The sequence below is a fragment of the Hippichthys cyanospilos genome, chromosome 1 (assembly GCF_059441005.1).
Source record: "Hippichthys cyanospilos isolate Australia breed blue-spotted pipefish chromosome 1, RoL_Hcya_1.0, whole genome shotgun sequence".
In the NCBI taxonomy this organism is placed as follows: domain Eukaryota; kingdom Metazoa; phylum Chordata; class Actinopteri; order Syngnathiformes; family Syngnathidae; genus Hippichthys; species Hippichthys cyanospilos.
Window position 1 is genome coordinate 4,832,176 of NC_142369.1, and position 22,369 is coordinate 4,854,544.

Genomic DNA, 22,369 nt, shown 5'->3' on the forward strand with positions numbered 1-22,369 from the left:
GCCGCAAAGTCATGATATTATCAGTGCTCATTTGACCTCTGGAAAATGTTGAGTCTCTGGCACTTGCAATACTAAAAAGCAATGGGTCCCAACAGGCGGGTGCTTTGCATTGATGTGGTAAGCTGAACTGCACATAAATGGATCTAACCAGCATTTGTTTTATATATGCAGTATAATACATATTATGCATTACAAATAAACCTGTGGAAGATATCAAGATGGTAAAGTTGCAGATCTCAACGAAATATCAAAGCACTGAAATCGGGCGAGGCAAAAACAGCCATGAAATGGAAATTGTGAAACTGTCGTATTTATTGGGCTCCAGTTCTTTCAGTTCGTTCAAAGACAATGATGAAACAAAAAACTTTGATAGAAGCCCAACAATATTCACTTTGTGATTGGCACTCAAATACACGTCGACAAGCAGCACCCAACATACAGTAATTCCCCCTTTCGAGACATATTATGAGACTCATTAGAATAACAACTCAATGAATGATAATAGGAGGATGAGGTTAGAAAGCACACGCGGAGAAAAAAAAATTTACGCTAAAGGCGTGGTCATCGTTTCCCATCATGCTCAGCAGGCGCACGCCGCTTACATCCCACTAGTAGCTAACATGACAAAGGGGCAAAAAAAAAAGAACACCCAAAAAAAGAAACAAACAAAAAAAAATGAACGACTGCACTTTCGGCACTTCCGGATCACGCAAAAAAAAAAGAAAAAAACCTCCTGATTCCGTCAGCTTTGCGCAACGTTCTGAAAGTCCACGAGCTTCACTTTCGCATTCCTATCAGCCTCCAGACTTGCTCACAGTCCCTCCAAGATAGAAAAAAAAAAAACCAAAAAAACAAGCTCAGCATCTTTGGTTTGATTGCTTAGCAGGCGGCTGACCTGCTACCTTTGGAAGCCATTCTGTACATATCGCCCTTTGTCTTGAACGGGGGTGTCAAACTCATTTTGACCGTGGGCCGCTTTGGACTTGGACTATCTGTCGGAGGGCCTGAATACATTTCAAGTCTGTTTGTCGCATACTCACCTAGTTTGCAAATCGCAGGCCGTGAAAAAAGGGTCAAAACACACACCGGGAACAAAAGTTCCCTGGTTTTTTGAAGACAACTTAAAAATAGGAAGGAATGTGAAGGAATAAGCGAAAAGGAGAGAAAGAGGAAAGGAAGGTGTGTGAAGCAAAGAAGGAGAGAGAGAAAAGAAGAGGAAGGAAGTCACGAAGGAGAGGAAGGAAAGAAGCGGAAGGCGCGAAAATGAGAGAAAAAGGGAAGGAAGGAGTGTGAAGGAAGGAAAGAGAGAAAAGTAGGGGATGAAAGAAGGAAGGGTGGAAAGGAAAAAGGGAAGGAAGGAAGAATTAAAGAAGGAAGGAATGTGAAGGAAAAGAAAGAAGGGGAAGGAAGGAAGGAGAGAAGAAAAGGATATGAAGGAAGGAGAAAAGAGGAGAAAGAAGGAACGAAGAAATGTGGAGGAAGGAAGGAAGGAAGGAAGGAAGGAAGGAAGGAAGGAAGGAAGGAAGGAAGGAAGGAGAGAAAAGCAGACAATTTGTAAGTTGGGTATTTTAGCCAGTTATATTTGGAGTCAAATCAACATTTGGCGGGCCACATCAATGATGTGGCGAGCCCCATCTGGCCCCCGGGCCTTGAGTTGGACACCCGCGGTCTCGACCATTGTACACAATGTTGTCGGCGTCCGGGAGCTCCGAGCTCCCATTCTCGTAAGACAAAATCAAAAGAAAATCAAAAACAACAACAAGCTAACAGCAGTAAGCCGCGAGAGCTAACGTAGTAAAAGAGCTTGCGCGGACATGACCCGTTTCCATGGCAACGGTGCACGCACGAACACACCCGGACACCAATAATCCCCCGCATATTAATGCCTCGTCGGCTTTTGTTTTGGGAGGAATTTGTGGTCAAATTTGCAGCTCCTTGCGTAACACAAAACCTTGGATCATAATCGCACGTTTCTGTCAAGGAATTCTGTTGCACTGATGCATCAAGTGTCAGGGGAGGAGCTACGTTTAGCCCGGGTTGTCAGCCACAATCCCAGAGACTTTGAGCGCAACCGGAAATGTTGAACTTCGATTGGTAAAGAGAAGCAAAAGCAATCGTTTTCATCAGGCACTTGGTTATTTTTTTCAGTTTTAGACTCAGCTGTAACCCGTATAAACGTTGTAACAAATGATGTAGTTGTTAAAAAGGATACAGGTTTAGGATTCTCATTGGGATTTGTGTTTGGGGGGGGTTCCCGCTTTGTGGTTGGAAGGGGAAGCTTAACCTTTTCAGTGGGCTTGCGCTTTTCAGGGTTCTGGTCCCCACGACGGGTGAGGGGATACAGCATGTAGGAGCAGCCAATCCAGGCTAAGAGGTCAGAGGTCAGAGGGGGCTTGCTGGTTATTGAGGTCCGGCTCGCTGAATTGTCGTCTCATGCGCGGCGGAGGCGTGCCGAAGCCCCACCCGGTCAAGGGCGGTCCCAGGAGGATTTGAGCGGGAGGAGGCGGGGCAGCGTGGTAGTTTGGGAATGGTGCATTGTGGGCATTGTAGTATGGGTGATGAAGATGCTGATGATGATGAGGAGGAGGAGGAAGAGGAGGGGGGGGAGGATGTTGGTTGAAATGGAAGCCGCCGTCGCCTCCCCCCCTCTGTCCGCCCGGCCCGGGCGACTGCCCCCTCCTCTGTCTTGGTCTTCCTAGGTGGGCCCCGCCCCTTTGGTGCTGCTCATTGCCGCCGTGGTTACCGTTGCCGTGGGCGGAGCCGTCGAAGGAGTTTCGGCGGTAACGCGGCTGCCGCTGGTTGCCGTGATTGCGCTGTTGCCATGCGCGTTGCGGGCTGGGGCTGCGAATGTGCGGAGGAGGGGCCTGGAAAGCGGGGGCCGGCGTCCCTTCCTCGGACCCTCCCTCGGCTCCCCCCCCGGCCTCACCCGGGAGACCCCCCTCGCCCAGGCCCAGCGCCTGCAAGGCGGCGCTGGCCGGTCCCCAGGAGAAGCGGTGTGCCGGGTTGCTCTTGAAGGGGAACTTGAGCTTGCAGTCCTGGGGGGGGATGAAGCGGCCCGTCCCGGGGAGGTGCACAGTGTGACCTGCGGGGGGGAATCGGTGCCGGAGTAAGACCACCAATAAACATAGGATCTTGGCAAGCAACTGGCGGGAATTGATCGAGCATGGCGCTAGAAACGGCGACATTAGTGCGACTGTTGTAGTGCGGATGTTGTTTATTGGATCTGGCCTGTAATAGTGCAGCTTGACCAATTACCGTATTTTATACGTTTTTTTTTTCTTCCTTTCATTTTCAACCCCCATGTTAGGGGGGTGGACTTATACCTGTATCACTCAAAACCGGACCAAATTCATCTCACATATCTGAGTTTGAATAACATGAACCCAGCTGCAAGATAAGTACTATCATGTCATTTACAAGGCTTAAAATGATTACTGTATACGGTATTTCAGTGTGTACAAGTCAAGTTTTTTTCCCCCCAATCTTCAACCTCCATATTGGGGGGGTCAACTTATACCCGCATAACTCTAATTCACTAAAACTCACTTGCAGTAACAACCTAACTTACTTAAATAACTTCTCGTTGGAAACTGGGCTTTTCTCGAGTCGAGTGAAGAGGAGTACAATCGAGAATATTTCTGGGCTGGGAAGGAACAGGGCTTAAGAACATTCTCTAACTAAACTCCTCTGTTCCAGTTGTGTCTATTTGAAGACAATTTGTTTTCCAGACCATGTTACTGATCTCACCTAAATCCTGGAAATTTGCTTGTGTCCAGTGACGGCCGCTTGGGCTGCTCAGGCCACAGGTCTCCGTTTCCATTGACGTTGTTGACTCTGCGCTAATTTCTTCTAGTCTTACTTGAAAAAAGCAGTTTCCGTACCTACAGCTTTGTGGTTCTCAAAAAGGTTGTCCGTTTCCATTGATGTTATCGACTACTCCGGTCTGGTCTACTCTACTTGACAAAAGCGGTTTCCATCAAGAAGCTCTACTCCGCTCTACACGCTTTTACTCGTACCTACAAGTACTGTTTTGCGGTTCTCAAAAGAGCAGTCCTTTTCCTTTGATTTGAGCGACTATATGCTACTCTAATCAACAATAGGCCAGTTTCCACCAAGAAATCCACTCGGCACTACTGGACGCAAATCTACCCCACAAAAGCCCAGTTTCCATTGAGAAATCTACTTGGCTCGATTCTACATATCAAACGAGTAGAGTACAGTAGATAACATTAGTGGAACGAGCTTAAGAGTAGAGTAGAGCGAGGAAGAGATTTGGGTGGAAATTGGGCTATACTGAACAGTATATATCGCTAATAGCCCTGAAACAAAAAAGAAAATCCGCCCCCGCTTGTCCATTTTGCTTCCCGCGAGCCACAGCGTATGTTAGCAAAGTGCCGGACAAGATCTCTGCTAAGTTCTCCTCACCGGGCTCTGCTTGGTTGAGGCCTCGCAACTTCTTGCCGATGTTCTGCTGCTGCAGGTTGACGATCCTCTGCTGTTCCTGTTTCAGCCAGCGGAGGCGCCCTCTCCTGAAAGCCGGGTCCTCGTCCATCAGACGTTGCACCCGGTCCTCCCTGCGGTCATCCCCGCCCTCTTCTTCGCCGTTGGCCTGCTCGCTCTGGCCGAGGCCCACAAGGTCAGCGTTGAGCGCAGCGTTGAGCGCAGCGGTTTAGCGGCGACGCCGGCATCTCACCTGCTCGGCCGCGGCGCCCTCCACCTTGACGGGGATGACGCTCTCCATCTTGATCATTCGATCACGCAGTGCTTTGATCTCCTCGTCCTTCATGTTGTTTTGCAGCTTCACTTCCTGCACGTGACCAAAAACATTGCATACATGACAGACCCTACCTCTTCGGTTACCTGTCATGTGTCATGTCACAAGCCTGTTTTAGACTCAAAGCGACATTTCGCGATAACTTTGCAAAGAGAAAACAAAGGTCTTTCATCTCATAAGGCCTATATCGGAAGATTTTAAACTTTCCAGTTACATACCATATTTTCCACACTATAAAGCGCACTGGATTATAAGGCGCACCTTCAATGAATGGCCTATTTCAAAACTGTTTTCATATTTAGGACGCACCGCATTGTAAGGCGCATTGAATAGAAGCTCCAGATGTGGCTGGCGTTACGTTATGCGTCCTCTAGATGGAGCTGCGATAAAGGTAAGGTCAACAAAACAATCAGATAAGCCAGTCGAATGTTTCAATCAGAAATGAAGTATAAAGATGATTTGTGGAAAGTACTATCTAAAGAATGGGGGAAGAAAAATACCCCTTGATTACATTAAGACTGTTTAGATCGATGCCGAGACAAATGAAGAGTTTAAAGGAGTATAATTATCATTCAAATAAATTAAAATCAAATAAATTAAACTTATTTTTTTTAAATAAAATTGCAACCAAAAAACTTCAAATTATTTTTTTTTGTTATTTAAAAACAGTTTCTAGATTTATTTCATAAAATCGTGCTCTCTTTTAGAAAAACTTATTTTTTGTCCCCATATACATTGCTTAAAAATTCATAATTCAAAAGTTCATTCATTAGTGCTTTGTTTAGCCAGCTCTTTGTTTTTTGGCACCGCCTCTGGTCGCTGCTGATATTAAATTTTGTAGTGAGGAAGGACGGTGTCGGTGACACGCACGTTGTTTCGTCTCTTTGTGGAATCTGGCCTATGTATGAGTATAAGTTTTCTTTGTAAGAATTGAATCAGCTGGAGATATGTGAACAAGAATGGACTCGGACTTCTGTTCATCCTGCCCGCTTCTTTTATTGAAAATAATGCAGTAACAACCTCAGCTAACATAAGCTGTTGTTCGCTGCAACAGGCAATTGATGCTAACAGCGAACTGATGCCCCGCTACGCTACCTCATCCCGTTACGATAATTATTGGAAGTAAGAATACAGGGTATATCTGTATGTCAAAACTCAATTTATGCGGCTGATGAATTAATCTTCCTCGAAGGGTCTCAAATAAAATAATAACGTAAATTAAAAAAAAAAAAAATCTAATTTTTAAGTTACCAGTTGCCTTCATTTGTTTATATTTGGGGAATTACGGTAATTCAATCCCACATATGCATTGACTAATGAAGGCAACATCGATCATATTATTGTAAATAATACAAGAAGAGAGTAAAGATAATGAGATAAAAGCTACCACATATGTTGTTGATAAGGTTTCCCGGTGCTTCCGGCAACAAACTGTGACAATACCAAAATGTATACAGTGTGTGTGAAGTGCAGCCGCATTCAATATGGCCGACACAGCCGAGCTTCTCTTCTTACCTCCAAGATGTCCGTGAGCTTGTCGATGTGAGCCTTCAAGTCGTAGGCCGTCCCTCCTTCGCCGCTTTCTCCTCCTCCTCCTCCTCCCCCTCCGTCCTCCGAGGGGGGGCTCCTCTCCTCCCCGATGCCCACCGTGTCGCACACGTCCTGCGCCACCGCCTTCCAGCTGTCCTTCTCGTTGGCGTCCTTCTTGGCGTACATGCGGCACAGCTCCTTCATCTTGACGATGGCCAGCGCCTCGATCTCCTGCCGGGAGTGGCGGAAGTCTCCCAGCGCCACCTGGGGAGAAGACAAGGCTCTCTGTGACTTTCGCTAACGACCCGGGATAAACTGTCCCAACAGATGCGCATACCGTAATGGAAATATGTGCTTTTATCAATGCAATGTATTGGTAAATTAGTGTGTTCATGAAACTGTGCTATTCTAATAAAAATGGACGTGACTTCAGTGTAAGAGCAGGAATATTATTAGCCCTGGGGACGCCTGACCTGGTTCTCGCCTACAAAAGAAACAAAAGACTTCCTCCAAAAGTGGAACTGGGTGTGGAAAAAGTGATATTTTACCACTTTGGCTGCGACCCGCTGTATACATAGTCTAGGATCCTGTGTACTTTTGCTCCTCTGTCTAGAGTAGATTAATTCGATTGTTCGAACTACGTCGTGGTATGTGTGATCCTTCAACAAAAATCAACACGCTAGGAAATAGTTTGATGCAGGAAATGTATCTGGGTTCCTTTAACGGCCATGACGTCCGTGAAGCTAGTGCTTTGAAAACATCTTGAAACAGAGCACCAAACTCAATGTGGCATGAGTTGCTGATTGTTTGGAAAGTCACTAATAATAGCTTATAATAGAAGAAGATGTACTTATGGATATTTTGTCCATTAGCGTTAATCCTCTTGCGTAGAAGTGTCAAGCGGTCAAAAGTGTGTGTGGGCACGTGTATGTGTGTGTGAGAGGGACCTCGTAGCAGATCTCTTTGACGGCCTGCAAGCGAAGATCCTCCATGGTGACGCGTTTGGGGTCTTTGCTGATCCGCCTCCTCTGAGGAATCTGATAGACTCTTTGAGGCTCCCTCCTCTTGCCGCTGCTGGGAAGACCGCAACGCTTCACGATGGACTGCACCTGACACACACACACACACAGTCAGCCAAAAGAGGTGACCGGCAGACAGGTGACGCAGGTGCTTCTACCTTGTTGGCGGGTAGTTTCTCTCTCAGGGAGGAGATGAGCCTCCAGCTTTCCTCGCACGAGCGTTTGTCTGAATCGTCGCCGCTGTCGCTGTCCGCGTACTTTATACACACAAAGATACATACACAAGTCAAGTGTGCACTGTTGATGATGACGACGAAGCGGGACGCACAAGCCGCTGTTGCTCCAGCAGCAGGTCGGCCTCCTCTTTTTCCTTGCGGTACTGCGTCTCCATGTCCTGAAGCCTGCAAGGTGTCAATCAACCCTTCATCAGCTGTCAATATAAGCCACCCGCACGCCGGGGATCAAAAAGGTCGCGGGCAGACGTACCGTTTCTCCATGTCCAGTTTGATGTCCACACCTTGTTTCTCCAGGAGCTCCCTCTGGGCGTAGGTCCAGTCCTCCGGCTCCCCCTGCAGGTCGGCCGTGGCGCTGCGCTCCCGCTCCAGCCGGGCCTGCTCCGGGTGGTTGAAGCGGAACACGTGGTTCTTGCCCATCACGATGCGGTTCCCTGGGATGGCAAAGACGTCAGCAGGAAGCGCCGCCCTGGCCCTTCTGCCGCTTGCAGCTTACCTTGCTTGAGGACCACCGCCTCGCTGATCTGCTTCCCGTTGACGTAAGTCTCCGCCCCCACCAGCGGCTCCAGAGTGACCACAACTGCAAACCATGACAAAACGCATTGGCCCGTAAAGGGCACGGCGTGAAGGATGAAAACTTTTTCTTCAGCAGAAGCAGAACAGAACATTCAAGAAAACGCCAACCATTTGCGGTACTGAGACCAAGCCCTGCGAAAATTGACTTGCTTCATGGTGGCGAAAAAGAAACGTTTTTATAGTCAACATATTTTTGGCCAAAAACAGATTGTAAGTTCCAAAAACAATCAACCATGCAAATTTGCGAAGGCTAAACCAGAGGTGTCCAAACGTTGGCCCAGGGACCATTTGTGCGCACGGAGAGACGATCACACAAAGGGACTCACACACTCTGTGGCGCTCGGGCTCACCTTCTCCTTGCTCGTTGGTCTCACTCACAAAGACACAGTGGATCTCCTTGATGAAGTGACCGGACAGCTTGATGTCCACGTCCTGCTGTCCCACCCTGTCACGCAAGCACACACAAACGCGAAGGCTTTCAAATGTCTCCTCTTCTTTCGGGAGCACGCAAGCACCAAGAAGAGAAGGTCCAACCTGGTGAATCCTTCTTTGATGTAGTAGAGGAGGCACTCGGACATGAGAGGGTCCTCGTTCAGGTTGACCAGGTGAGGAGTCTAAGCACACACAGACGTGTAACGTGAGCCTTTCAAAATAAAAGCCCAGGTTATGTGCCGTCAAAGATCAAGGTTGTTTCCAAACCGATTTGAACCAAACATTGAAGTGTCACAAAATTGCTATCTACTGAAAGAATATCATGCCAAATGTACAAAAACTCTCAGGATGTCCTGATTCTGTTGATTGAAAACTCAAAAAAAAAAAAGAAATCAAATATTTCTTACAGTGTGGAGTGCAAGAACATTTAATTAGTGTTTGTCACAACAAAGATATATTATTTGGATTGGGCTGTCGAACATCCTAACTGATTATTCCAACAAATAATCAAGTGATCCTTCCTACAAATTTTTTGAAATAATCTTCTAAGGTTGAATTAGTGCTATTTATGGCACTTTTTTACACAAGCAGTTTATAAACAAGCTTCAAAGCTTGATACTTACAAATAACAATAATAAACTTAGATAAAGTACTGTAAATAATAATTTAAAGAAATGTACCCAGGACATGGCAACAATTTGGCACGCTGAAAAACACAACTAGCTTACTTGCTGAGTTAAAACCAATGGAAAAAAAACCCAAAAACAAGCAGCTCTAGTTCATGTTTTCTGATTGTATACATGTATATTATATATACATAGCACTTACTATACCATTTTGATACCGATCTTTAATATGTATATTCAATGTTGGTGTTTTTACCTGGGGTTCTAAAACCATTAGCAATTTAACATAGGTTTGGATTGCCCGCTACACGACGAATTTGCCTTACGAGCCCAACTGCGGAACGGATTAATCTCGTAACACGGTGGCCCACTGGGTTAGGGTGAGAAAAGCAGAGGCTCTTTTTGTCATGCAAACATGTGGGGAACATTGCTGCCTGGTGGTAGGACAAAGTGCTTGATTTGACATGCATGTAGCCAGCTTTTTCAATGTTAATATCGCCGAGCATCAGCTCAGATGCATCTGAAAAAAAAAAAAACCTCACCCCTTTGGGAGAGAAGACACCCAGAGTCCCTCCGTCTTCTTTAATGGACACGCCCATCTCGGCCAAGAGTGACTCCCTGCCATGCACGCACACGTTTAGGATGCAAACGAAAAGTTGGAAGATGTTCCGACGGGCTGGACTGGGCTCACCTTTCCAAACGGATGGATTCCGTCTTCCTTAACTTCTCCTCCCAAGTCTCATTGAGCTCAGCCATGATCTTCTCTGTCTCCTGACACGCGCACACATGCGCGTCAGGGAATATGTGTGTGTGTGTGACATCATCTACATCAGGGGTGTCAAAGTCATTTTTATGCTGGGCCACATTGTAGTTCTATTTTCTGTCAGAGTGCCGGAATGGTCGTTAAGGCAATCAAAATTTAAGTGTGTTCCTCACACACACACTACCCTAGGTTTTGAAATCAGAGGCCGGTAAAAATTGTTCAAATGAGAGTTTGGAAACAACTATGTGTTGAATGAAGGAATGAGAGTAAAGGATAGAAAAAAGGAAGGAAAGAATGTGAAGGAAGGAAGGAGGAAAAAGGGTGTTGGAGTGGAGGGAAGGAAAGAAGGAAGAGAAATGGAAGGAGAGAGAAAAGTTGAGGAAGGAAGGAAGGAAGGGAGCGAAAGGGAAGCAATGATGTGAAGGAAACAAGGGATGTGAAGGAAAGAAGGAGAGAAGTAGGAGGGAAGGAAGGAATGGAGGAAGGAAGGAAGGAAGGAATGGAGGAAGGAAGGAACGAACGAAGGAAGGAAAGGGAGAAGGGAGGGAGGAAGAAATAAAGGAAGAGGGAATGTGAAAGAATGAAGGAAGGGGAAGACCAAGGTGTAAAAAGGAAGAGGGGAAAGGGAGCACAGATGAAGGGAGGAGAGAAGAGGAAAGGAAGGAAGCTAGGAAGGAAGGAAGGAAGAAAGGGCATACATACAGGGCATGTGAAGGAAGAAAGGAAGGGAGGGAGGAAGGAAGGAAACAAGGAGAGAAAAGGAGACAACTTGCAAGTTTGGTAATTAAGTCAGAAACTTGGAAGTCAAATCGGTATTTGGTAGGCCACATCAATGATGCGGCAGCCCAGATCTGGCCCCCGGGCCTTGACTTTGACACCTGTGATCTACATTATCATCATCATCATCATCATCGTCATACCAGCAGTCTCTCAGCCGCCTCCTCTTTACTGATGGTCTCCGTGGCGACCTGGGCCTCCCCGGCCAGATGGTGATCGGCATCCTGGGACTCATTGAGTTCAAACACACCTGAAGGGGCGGAGTCTTTTGGATGGGCCGTCCCATTGGCTGTGATCGTGGGCGCTGAGGACACGCCCCCTGAGAAGGAGACTCCGTTGTTGGCTGGCAGAGGAGGGAAGTGTCACATTACAATGGGAATGTCAGGGTGACGTGCACGTGCACATCTGCAAATACCAGTCGCTAAACATAGCGCATGCACGTGCACACGTGTCCATGTAGGACATGTCCAGGCCTGGGGGCCGCTGCTCATTTTTTTGCAAATATTGATCGTACCTTTCTTGCTGAAGGGCAGAACATTTGCAGAAAAATTATTCGTAACCTTATGTAGGGATTACTACACAAGCATTTTACCGCCAAACTCCCTAACACAAATTAAACAATAATTGTTTAAAATAATTGGTAGTCATCATTTTCCATGAATTCAGATTTTTAAATAAGCAACTAAGTGTCCTATATATATATATACTATTTTATATATATATATATATATATATATATATATATATATATATATATATATATATATATATACACTATTATATATATATATATATACTATTATATATATATATATATATATATATATATATATATATATATATATATATATATATATATATATATATATATATATATATATATATATATAAAATTTAGCTTTGAAAATGAATTTGCTAAACAGTATGAGTCAATGGGAAACGAATCCGATCCATGGTGTTCAAAGTGCAGTCTGGGGAGCATTTGTGGGCCACTTATAGGTGGGCACCATACATATTTTTTGCTGGTCTGACATTCGACAGAGCCCCGCCCTAATTCTGTCATTGACGACCTGCAATTATTTTCAAGCCAGACGGATTTGCTATCATTGGTCCGTGTGTGTATTGTTAGCCTATCTTCCGCCACCGCTAGAGGCCGACATTTGACCTTTATTTTCTCTTCTGGCCCGTCATTCGTCAGGCACTGGTCTACCTTTGACTGCACTCATATTGATTCTTTTTTTTGTTTGTTTTGTTATTTACTCTTAAAGATAACACCATGTATGTGGTTCTACAGTTACACAGCCAGTTCTCCAGTCAGTGTTAAAGATTTGACGATAGATTTTCCTCTCATGTTTTTTATCCTGCCTGTGGCCTTTCATAGAATGAGTCAGGGCGCCCCCGAGTCCTACTCATCTGTCAAGGTACCATTGTGCCGCAAATCCAGTAGAATAACAATGGAATTCCGAACCAATAGTGTAGCTGTCAGAATATGATGCGGTCACTCTACAGCAGTGCTTCTCAATTATATGAGCTCATTATATGAGCTCACTATTAACGACAAACTGCTATTCATTTCGATACAAAACGTTAATTAGAAGCGAATAAGTACTTATCAATGCAAAACCTGTGCGTATACCTAACATATACCAAAGGGAAATACCTGGAGCAAACGAAAATGCTAAGGAACTAAACGCAACTCAAGCCGCACTGTCCTTCCTCACTACAAAAATGTAATATTGACAGCGGCCAGAGGCTGCACTAAAAAACTGAGATCATGCCAAACAAAGCACAATTGAATGAACTGTTAAAGGATAAACTAAATCAGTTCCAAAACATAATTATTTAGAGTACGGTCTGGTACCTGTTGATCCTCTGGCTTACAGGTTGATTTGAAACAGAAAAAGCTTTCTGAAATAATTATTTTAACCAGAAGCATTTGTGACCAATTGAACCGTTTGATGCAAAAAAAAGACCTATTATATTATCCATCCATTTTCGAGAGACGCTGATCAGCCAATTGCATGGCACGGACGACCAATCACACCCAATCACGCAACCAATCACACCCAAGGATAATTTAGTATGTCCAAATCACCTGCCATGCATGTTTTTGGAGTGCGGGAGGAAGCCAGAACGCCTGGAGAGAACCCACGCGGGCTCAAGGAGAACATGCCAACTCTGGCCGTAGCGAGGTGGATTTCAACTCGGGTCCCTTTAACTGTGAGGCGGACGTGATCATCACTGTTCCACCATTATTAAATGCCCATTATTAAATCAACAAATAACAAATGTCAATTGACCTGGAGCATTAACACAGGAGTACCAACACATACAGACAACATTTTACCCTGAAAAAAAAAAGGTAAAAAATTGATTTTTAAAGCTGAATTTTGCATACAAAAACTGTACCAATGAGAGCGCCACTGCACCACCTGGTGTTGTGGAGGTTCTATTACACTTGACACAGCAACAGCAAAGCCTGTTCCTGGGTCATACGCCCTCCCCAGGACTGAAAAGTACTACTCTAAAGTCACCAGGACCCTGCAGGGGAACCTAGCAAGCAAATCAAGTCGGGTGGCGCCGATGTGGAACAATGCGAGAGCGGCGCACGCAAGGAACGCGATGAGCACGGACGATGGAGTGCAGCGTACCTTGGTTGTGGATGAGCTCGTGCAGGCCCTGGGCGAAGAGCAGGCTGCGCAGACGTTCCACTTCCCCTTTCAGTTCTCGGATGAGTTTGGCGTTGGGGTCTTCGTTGATGATGGCGTTGCAGCGGATCTGCTTGGCTCGGTCGGCGTACCTGCGGCGGGCTGGGGTCAAAGAGGTTCCGGTCCGCGGTAGGGAGCGCCAGGAGCTCTCACCTCAGAGTGCTGAGTGTTTCTTCGAAGTTGATGTCGGCGGGACTGAGAGCGGCGATCATGGCCGTGCGAGAGTTCCCGCCTGAAAACGCATGTGGGATTGGGCGCCTGAGGAATCCATTTGCAATTAGCAACCCCCCCACCCCCACCCCAAAAAAATACCTGCATAACTCAAACCCAGACCAATTTTTTTCACATATCTGTGTTTGAATAACATAAACTCATATGCAAAAAAAGCACCGTACTATCATACCATTTACAAGGATTAGCATTATTATTCATATCTCTAATGTGATATAGTATGCATGTAGGCATGGGCTGATAACCACTATGGCAATATATCGCGATTTTGAAAGTCACGGTTATTTAAAACCGTCCAAATCTGGCAAAACCGGTAAGTGTTCACCCCCCTGCTATTTTACTTACCACTGGGGGGCACTATCCACAAGTAAACAGAACAGGCCTGTTACTGTTCTGTTGCTGCAGTATTCTAACAATCCAAATGTGTCACTTATGTTGAAAATATATCCGTGCTGCTGTTATTTCTAAAGACGAGTAAACACAACAGGTATGTTACTGTTTTCTTGCTGCAGTATTCTAACAATCCGTGTCACTGTTATGTTGAAAATATGTTGGTGCTGCTGTCATTTCTAAACACGCAGGCATGTTCAGTATATTATTTCCCAGTATGAAATGGCATTGAGTTGCTCACCCGAATCCTCATACGTACCATACTAGCTGCCAAATGAGACCCAAAAAGTTGCAAAAAAAAAAAAATGAAATAAATTGGGTTTGAAATGACTGAAAATGACATTTTTCATTGTTTTGCACTCAGCAAGTATGTTAGCTGTGTTGCCCTGTGTGCCATTATTTTACCATGTCTTGGGTGCATTTGTTTGAATTATTTACTTCATTTATTTTTAGTGTATTATTATTATTTGTAAGTATCAATCCTTTAAGCTATGTTGACAGTATATACTGGCTGTTTAAAAAGGGCAATAAACAGATATGTTTGATCAAGCATGATGAATAGTCATGATTTCAATATTGACCAAAATAATTGTGATTATTATTTAGGACATAATCGTGCAGCCTTGAGAGGCGGCTAGTGAGGAGATGTTCTCATGCTTGCTGGTGGGGCTCACCCAAATTCTCCTTGAGGAGCCACGTCAGCACCGAGTCTCTGTAAGGAATGAAGTCGCTCTTCCTCTTCTTGCTGCTCTGCTGCACCGCGCCAGTGACGGAAACATGGAAATTCAAGATTCAAGCAATTGTGGAATGGGAACTGAAAAAAAATGAGGGAAGGGAGCTCGTACCATTTCGGCCAGAGCAGAGATGACTTTGCCCAGGGTTGTTAGAGACTTGTTGATGTTAGCTCCTTCCTGCACGCAAAAGTCACAGTTAGCGCCCAAATGCGTCCGTTCTCTCTCAAGTGTTCTCCGACCTTGAGTCGGGTGCCTTTGGCCCCCGAGGAGTCGGCGCGTTCGCTCCCCGCCAGATCCACCAGACTGATCTTGCTGACCTGAGAAGATGCACGTGTCAAGTGGGTGCATGCGCGCCCAGTGCTGCGCATGCGCGCTCACCTTTTCAGTGTCCAACTGGGTGAGGAGGTCTCGCCGCCGCTGGCTGAAGACGATGGTGAAGACGGCGTGGGAGCGCGACGACGTCTCGTTCATGTTGGTGGCCGCCACCGTCCTGTCGGTCCCGTCAGACACATAACAATCGATCAAGCTCGGTAAAGTCATCTTATCACGGCCTGTTTTCATCAAGTTGGCCCGCTGGCGATCGCTACTTGGCTAGACATGGGCCCTCATCAGATTCTGACACTGTGATAACCTTGAGCAAAAGTATCACACTGTCACAGTATCACCATATTAAAATAACCCTTGAACCTGTAAAGAAAATGCGCTTGATTGAATAGCATGAGCATAAATTTGTGTTTTTGATCAAAAATGAACACTTACGTGTGTTTTGAGAGCCATCTCCTAAGATCCAAAAAAGGTATGAATGGCGTGCAAAGCGTCATAACTTGATTGAATGGTAAAGCTTTGTCTAATCATCTCCCAGAAGCGAATGACATCAAAATTCTGCATATTGATTGGTTTGGACACGTAAACGTGTCATGTGCTTCAGGATGATGCTTTGATCTGAATGGATTCAGATAAAAACCTCCCCCTATCTTCCACGTATGCCAGGAACGTGTATTTAAAAAGGTAGAGTCAACATGGCAAACAGCTAATCATATTCAGCAATGTTACATGAAAAAAAAAAAAAAAAACTTGGCCTTTTAACACCAGAGTAAACCATCAATCTGATTATCAGCCCATGCCCAGCAGGGGGACATCTCAATCTGATCACATTTCCACCAAATCAGGTCCAGCAACATTTGCAATGGGAAAAAAAAAAAAAAAACTGACCGGGCTTTGTTCCCGGCGTCCATCAGGTCCCGAATGTCAGGGAATCCGGTCACAGCCAACTTGGACAAGTCCTCCACATAGGGTCCCAGGATGGGGTGCTCCCTCACTCGCAGAGTCACCTGTGACTTGGGGTTCAACAGATCCCGCACGCGCTCACAGTAGATCTCCATGTAGGACACCTGCGGGGGGAAGACCATCAGACCGGCGCGTGCTTCCGACGCAAGCGTGCGGCATGACGAGGGGGTTTACCTCCACCGAATAGGTCAGATCGGGATCGGTGTTGGCCGCGGTCCTCTGGAACAGGTCCTCGCAAAGCTGAACACAACAAAGGGAGTTAAAACTTCTTTTCACACTGATACCCACTCTGGCATACTCATTTTATATGACACGCATGCTTTGTAAAGGCCTTCTTGAGGGCTCAAGAAAAAAATTCAAACTTAATTCCCTGACCTTTATGAACCAAACAAAAACTGAATTTAGGACTTATTTGTAATAAATGGCAGGGCCCGACCTGTATGTGGCACTCAGAGGAAAACATTTGTCTGTTATACAGATGCTAAAGAAAAAAAAAAGATTGTGGAAAAATGGTGCTGCTCCACCTGCGGAATGATTCCTTCCTGGCCTGCCTCCTGCTTGCCCATCATGGTGTAGCTTTTTCCCGCTCCGGTCTGGCCGTAGGCGAAAATGCACACGTTGTAACCTGTGCCGGACAAATGAGTGAGCGCCCGCTTTTTGTTGCTGCAGCGGACATGACAGCTCACCTTCAAAGGCATGCAGCAGCATCTCCTCGCCGATGTCCTGGTACACCTGACGCTGGCTCGCAAAGTTCGCTTCGTCAGCCTGACACACACACAAGTGAATATGGTGTTTTTGTAACATGTTGGGGACCAAATTCTGGGTTTTACTGTCTTTGTGGCATGAACCCCAAAGGGTCAGACATTTTTTATGTGTCAAGACTTGCTTTTAGAGTCTAGGTTTGAATTGGATTTTGCTTGAGGTTGGGGAAGTCCTCCTCAAATACTGGGGCGGAACCCCTTTTTTGGGGGGGACCACAGGGGAAAGGCTTTGTTTTGGCCATGTGAAGTGTAATTGCAATAAAATAAGGATTGCCATCATTTTGTTTTGTCAGGCACTTAAATGCACTTTTTTCCGGTTTAGACAAACCTGTAACCAGTATACACGCTGCAATAAAGTAGTTAACAGTTGTTGATTTATGTTGCTTTTAAACTTTTATTAATGCTAAAAAGGATACAGTTTTAGGTATACTTATAGGAATTGTATTGATAATAATTTTATCTAGAGTCAGTGCGATGAGTGGCAGGATGCGGAGGAGGAAGGAAGAAGAGAAAAGGAGAGAAAAACAGAAGGAAGGAAGGAAGGAAGGAAGGAAGGAAGGAAGTAGCGAAAAGCAGAGGAACGGATGTGAACGAATGAAGGAGCGAGAGAAAAGGACAAGGAAGGAAGGAAGGAAAGGAGGAGAGAAAAAAGGAAGGGATGTGATGGAAGTTAAGATAGTAGGGGAAGAAAGGAAGGTGGAAGCAGGAAAGGGAGAACAATTGAAGGAGGAAGGAAAGGAAGAAAGGGAGGACAGAGGAGAGAGGGAATGAAAGAAGGAATCAGAGAAGGAAGGAAAGAAAATTAGAAAAAAAAAAGGACTGTGAGGGACGGAGGGAAAAGGGGAGGAAGAAAAACAAAGGAATGAAGAAAGGGGAAGAAAGCAAGGTGGAAAAAGGGAAGAGGGAAAAGAGAGAACAACTGAAGGAGGGAGAGAGGAAAGGAAGGAAGAGGGAAGGAAGGAGAGAATAAAGAAAAAAGGGATGTAATGGAAGGAAGGGGCAAAAAGGAAGGAATGTGAAGGAAGGAGTAAGAGAAAAGGATAGAAAGAAGAGGGAAGGAAGGAGAGAAGAAAGAAGAAAGGGATGTAATGGAAGGAAGGGGCAAAAAGGAAGGAATGAATGTGAAGCAAGGAATAAGAGAAAAGGATAGAAAGAAGGAATGAAGAAATGGAAGGAAGGAAGGAGAGAAAAGGAGACAACTTGTAAATTTGTTATTTAAGCCAGAAACTTGAAGTCAAATCAGTCTTTCACGGGCCACATAAAATGATGTGTCAGGCCCCCAGGCCTTATGTTTGACACCTGTGTATTATGTCAACGAACGTCCAGACAAGTACAGCCGTACACGAGCGTGTGTAACATTACCGTGGTGTGCGACCAATAGGAGTGATCGAAGGTGAAGTTCTTGGCCGCGTCTTTGGGCTGTTTGGGGTTGACGATGCCTGAGAGGAGGACACAAAGCTGAGCGCGCTCGCCTGCACGTGCGGGCGCCTGCACGCACGCGCGCGGCCTCTTACAGGTGGTGTTGCCCTGCATCTGGATGACACACTTGGCGTTGCGCCCCGTCTCCCTGGCGTTGAAGGGGCGCACTCGCACCGCCACCTTGACCGAAGCACCCGCCATCTCACTGCCTTATGGGAGCCAATCAGAGAGGCAAAGTCAAAGGTGAAAGGTCGATTTCCTTGAGTGCGGCTGCCCCCCCCTCCCTGGGCGCCTGCCTGCTCGACGTGGCGCTTCCCACGCCCTGGCCTCGGGCCCCCGCAGTCACCTGGCGACATTCTTGCGCGTGCGCTTGTGCGCGTATCGATCAGTGGCGGTACAAGTGGCGGAGTGCGGCCCAGTCACAACAACATGCGGCTAAAAATACACACAAGCACACACACGCACATCGCTGGGATGCCGAGTGAGCGCCGCTTTAGCCACACACGCTAACTTTAGCGAGCACTCCGGCGACTTGGGTGTTGCGGCCAGCGTGTTTGCTGAGCTTTTGTCCTGTGGAAGCGTTCGGCGGTCGCCACGGCAACGCAACCCCACTTTATAAAGTGTGGGTCAATATTAGAGATGTTACCACTTTTTTCCCCTCCCAGATCTAGATCAACAAGAGTATTTAGCTCTTCTGTAGTCAATGATACCAAGTAGCGATACCACTAATGCATTTTATCTACACAAAAAAAATAAACTAAATCTTAAAAAAAAATCAAATTGTCATATTCCAGCCCTCGAAAGCCAATTGCCTGCATGTTTTCAATCTTTCTCTCTCCAAAAATTAAAAAATTTACGATCGTTATCAAGCTCCTACAGAGCTTGCCGATGAGTGAGTCATTTGAATCAGGTGTGTTGGCGAGAGAAACGTTGAAAACATGCAAGATATCGGCCCTCCAGGACTGGGGTTTGGACGTAAAGAAAAGGAGAAGGGATGTTCGAGACCGATACCATCCCGAGTACTCTTGAATAGTCCCCGATTAAGTAACGATACCACTACTACTTTTGAAACACAAAATTCTTCCACTCCCACAAAAACTGAAAGAGAGATCGGAGGATGGGAATGTTTGAAACCATTTGTTTTCCCGAGCGATACCTGTACAAGTACTCAAATACTTTGGTTTCACAAAATTCCCTCCCCAAAAATACAATGAGTTATAACATTAGTACACTCTTTGTTAATCGTAAGTTTGTCGATACCACTTTTTTTTCAGATAACAGCCAGAGCATTCAACTCTCGAGTAGTCCCTGATACTACTAACATTAATACTTCTTACAACCCCCCCCAAAAAAAACAAAAACAATGACTTATAACATAACATACAGTAAATGTTTTAAAAGGGCTGTTCAATACCACTTTTCATTGAGACCGATACCACAATGAGTACTCAACTTTTGAGTAGTCACCAACACCAAGTAACAAAAACCACTAATCATTTCAAAACACAAATTCCTTAGAGAGAAAGAGTGAGAGAAAAAGAGAGAGCGAAAGGGAGGGGGAGAGATAGAGACCGACTGAGTAGGGATGTTCGATACCTCTTTATTTGTCCATACTGATACCAGTCTGAATACCCGACCCTTGAGTACTCACTGATCCCAATAAAGCCACTTTTTATACACCCCCCCCCAAAAAAAAAAAAAAAATGGACATACTGTATAACATCCAGGATATATGGTTTTAGTAGGGAGGTTTGATACCACCATTTTTTTTTTTTTTACAGATACCATAAATATACAAAAAAAGACATAAATAATAGGTATAAATAATAAATCACAAGGATGTAAATCACAAGGATGTATGTTTTAGCAGGGATGTTCGATGCTGATTCTGGCCTGCAAGATGATTTTTTATAGTATAAAATGAGCATCTTTTTTTTCAATAAAAGAAAAAATAAATGTTTTATAATAGTAATGTTAATATTTTATGGTTAATATTGATGGTGTGCTTGTAACTATTTTTGGACAGCATTACAAAAGAATAACACATTTGAAGTTGTTTTAAAGTTACATAAATATTGAGAACGTTTGATGCTTAGTATTTTTCATGGACAAATATTTACTTATAATTTTTACTTTTTGAGAACAGGTCCGACACGTTATGATGACTATTCTCTGTGGACAAATATTTATTAATAATTAATGATTTTGTTTTTCGAAATGCCAAAAGAGGACAGTCTATGCTTGATATTTTCTGTGGACAAATATTGATTACAATTATTTATTTTTTGAGAAAAGGTCCGACACTTTATGTTGATTTTTTTTTTTGTGGACCAATACAAATGAAGTTTGAAAAGTTCTGAAGTTTCATAAATTATCTTTTTCTCACGCAAACGTTTGCATTGGTTAAGGGGTACTTGGCTATAAACATATTTCATATTTCATTAAAAAAAAAAAAGGTGTGCCTCCCAATGGACATTCGTGGAAGCAGTTTGATGATACGCTATCATAAGTGCTTGCAGAGTTGAACCAACAATCTACATGTATTTATTTATGCTTAACGCGGCACACATTTCTTAATGTACCAAATGTTGAATATTTAGTTTACCAAAAATTTGTGTTCAATGAAAAAAAATATATATATAATACCATGGCAGTGCGTATGTATGGTATCAGCCCATGGCTCATCCCCACTCATGGACTCAGAGCACATGTTTGGTCCTATTAAAGATCCGTGAACTGTCACCCCGGACCGGTCGCAAGTTTAAGGCAAAGCACGTGCTGTGTGTGTGTGTGTGTGTGTGTGTGTGTGTGTGTAGGCAGCCCGGCATCTATGCTTTAGGAATGCGGGAGGAATTTTCCGCACCACACAACGGAAGGCCGAAAGCCCAGATTCCAAAGTGGAATCTCAGAAGCGCCACGCAAAACTTGAATAAAAACTAGCGATGGTAGCAACAAGCTTCCAAGCGGAGAGTGGTCCCTAAATCAGGGTCACAGGTCAGCTGGCTGACTTCGGGTCAGAGGGCACATGCAGGAAACAAACAAGGGCTCATCACCCCCCCCCCCCCCCATGAACCATGGAAGCTGGTGACGTGTTTAGGGAACGTGACACGCAAAGTCCACACAAGAAGTCTGAGAATGGAGTTTCGAATCCCGAACCTGTGAAGCGCGAGGCAACTCGATCAACTCTTACATAACAGACGTCGCGTCTGTGACGTCACCCAACTGGTTTCTACCTGCCGGCGTCGCGTGTCGTAATGTGTGCGTGCGGGCGACGGCGACCACCACCGCCACCATGTCCGGAAGCGGCCGCGCGCCGCTTCCGCTCCTTCCCCCGGCCCGTCGGTACCGGGACGCACCGTCCCAAAAAGTTGGCGAGGAGTCACCGAATGCGAAAAGTTGGGAGAACTTACGACGTCACCGTCCGCTGGAAAAGTTTTGAGGGCCAGCCGGCCGAGCGGAAGGCTCGCCGGACTCGGAGGAACCCGGTCGACTGGGGGAGGAGAGGAAAGGAGACCGGGCGGCCCTGGGCGCTCCGCCGCTGCTCCTTCAGTCGTCGCCGCGGGAGGCGGCGGCCAAGGTGGACCTTGGAGGGGGGGAAAATGCAAGTTGGAACAACAGGAAGGAGACGGGGGTGGGGGGGTGAGGGGAGCCTGGCCGGTGGCGTGGCCGCGCGGCGGGTGCCTGAGCCTGAGCGCGGGCGCGTTCACGACGCTCGGCCACGAGACCAGCGCGAGCCCGCCCAACTTCCAGGAGGAGTCCTGTTACTGCCTAAACCGGAAAGGAACACCGGACATGCCTTTTATTTTGAAAGGCTGGCTGCCGTGCTATATTATAGGGAGCTTCCTGCGAAAGGAACCCAAACTAGCATGTTTCTTGACTGATGGAGCAACCTTTCACGATACACCCTCATCAGAATACAAATAAAAAAAAAAAAACAACCTTGCCGCGAGCTCCCATCACATTCATTCAATTAAAATGAGGCAACATATGTGAAAGCAATATTATGCAATACTATACAGTAATGTATATAGTTCAATGTTTGGTATTGGAAAAAAAGACATGAAACTATAATTCATAATATTTCTTGTATATTATATATATATATATAT

The 22,369-nt window shown here is 45.4% G+C and overlaps 1 protein-coding gene across 1 annotated transcript; it reads right to left on the minus strand.

Annotated features, from left to right (window-relative positions):
- Positions 1-294: 294 nt before the first annotated feature.
- LOC148428719 (kinesin-like protein KIF1C) lies at positions 295-21,900 on the minus strand. The gene is made up of 27 exons (XM_088417398.1): positions 21,671-21,900; positions 18,356-18,469; positions 18,204-18,280; positions 16,767-16,845; positions 16,605-16,705; positions 16,255-16,320; positions 16,006-16,184; positions 15,172-15,283; positions 15,033-15,110; positions 14,905-14,970; positions 14,734-14,812; positions 13,592-13,670; positions 13,382-13,530; positions 10,874-11,073; positions 9,882-9,961; positions 9,733-9,808; positions 8,667-8,746; positions 8,483-8,577; positions 8,053-8,136; positions 7,810-7,990; positions 7,652-7,724; positions 7,482-7,580; positions 7,252-7,413; positions 6,290-6,568; positions 4,694-4,807; positions 4,426-4,618; positions 295-3,082 (listed from the first exon to the last, which is right to left on the minus strand). Exons 2-27 carry the CDS (start codon positions 18,459-18,461, stop codon positions 2,376-2,378), a joined length of 3,594 nt encoding a protein of 1,197 aa, XP_088273524.1. The 5' UTR covers positions 18,462-18,469; positions 21,671-21,900; the 3' UTR covers positions 295-2,375.
- Positions 21,901-22,369: the final 469 nt, after the last annotated feature.

Coding starts and splice junctions, on each gene's coding strand:
- LOC148428719 (XM_088417398.1), bottom strand. CDS start 18,461: ATGGCGGGTGCTTCGGTCAAGGTGGCGGTGCGAGTGCGCCCCTTCAAC. Junction 16,846..18,203: donor CCTATTGGTCGCACACCACG/GTAATGTTACAC, acceptor TGTGTGTGTCAG/GCTGACGAAGCGAACTTTGC. Junction 8,578..8,666: donor ATCAAAGAAGGATTCACCAG/GTTGGACCTTCT, acceptor CTTGCGTGACAG/GGTGGGACAGCAGGACGTGG.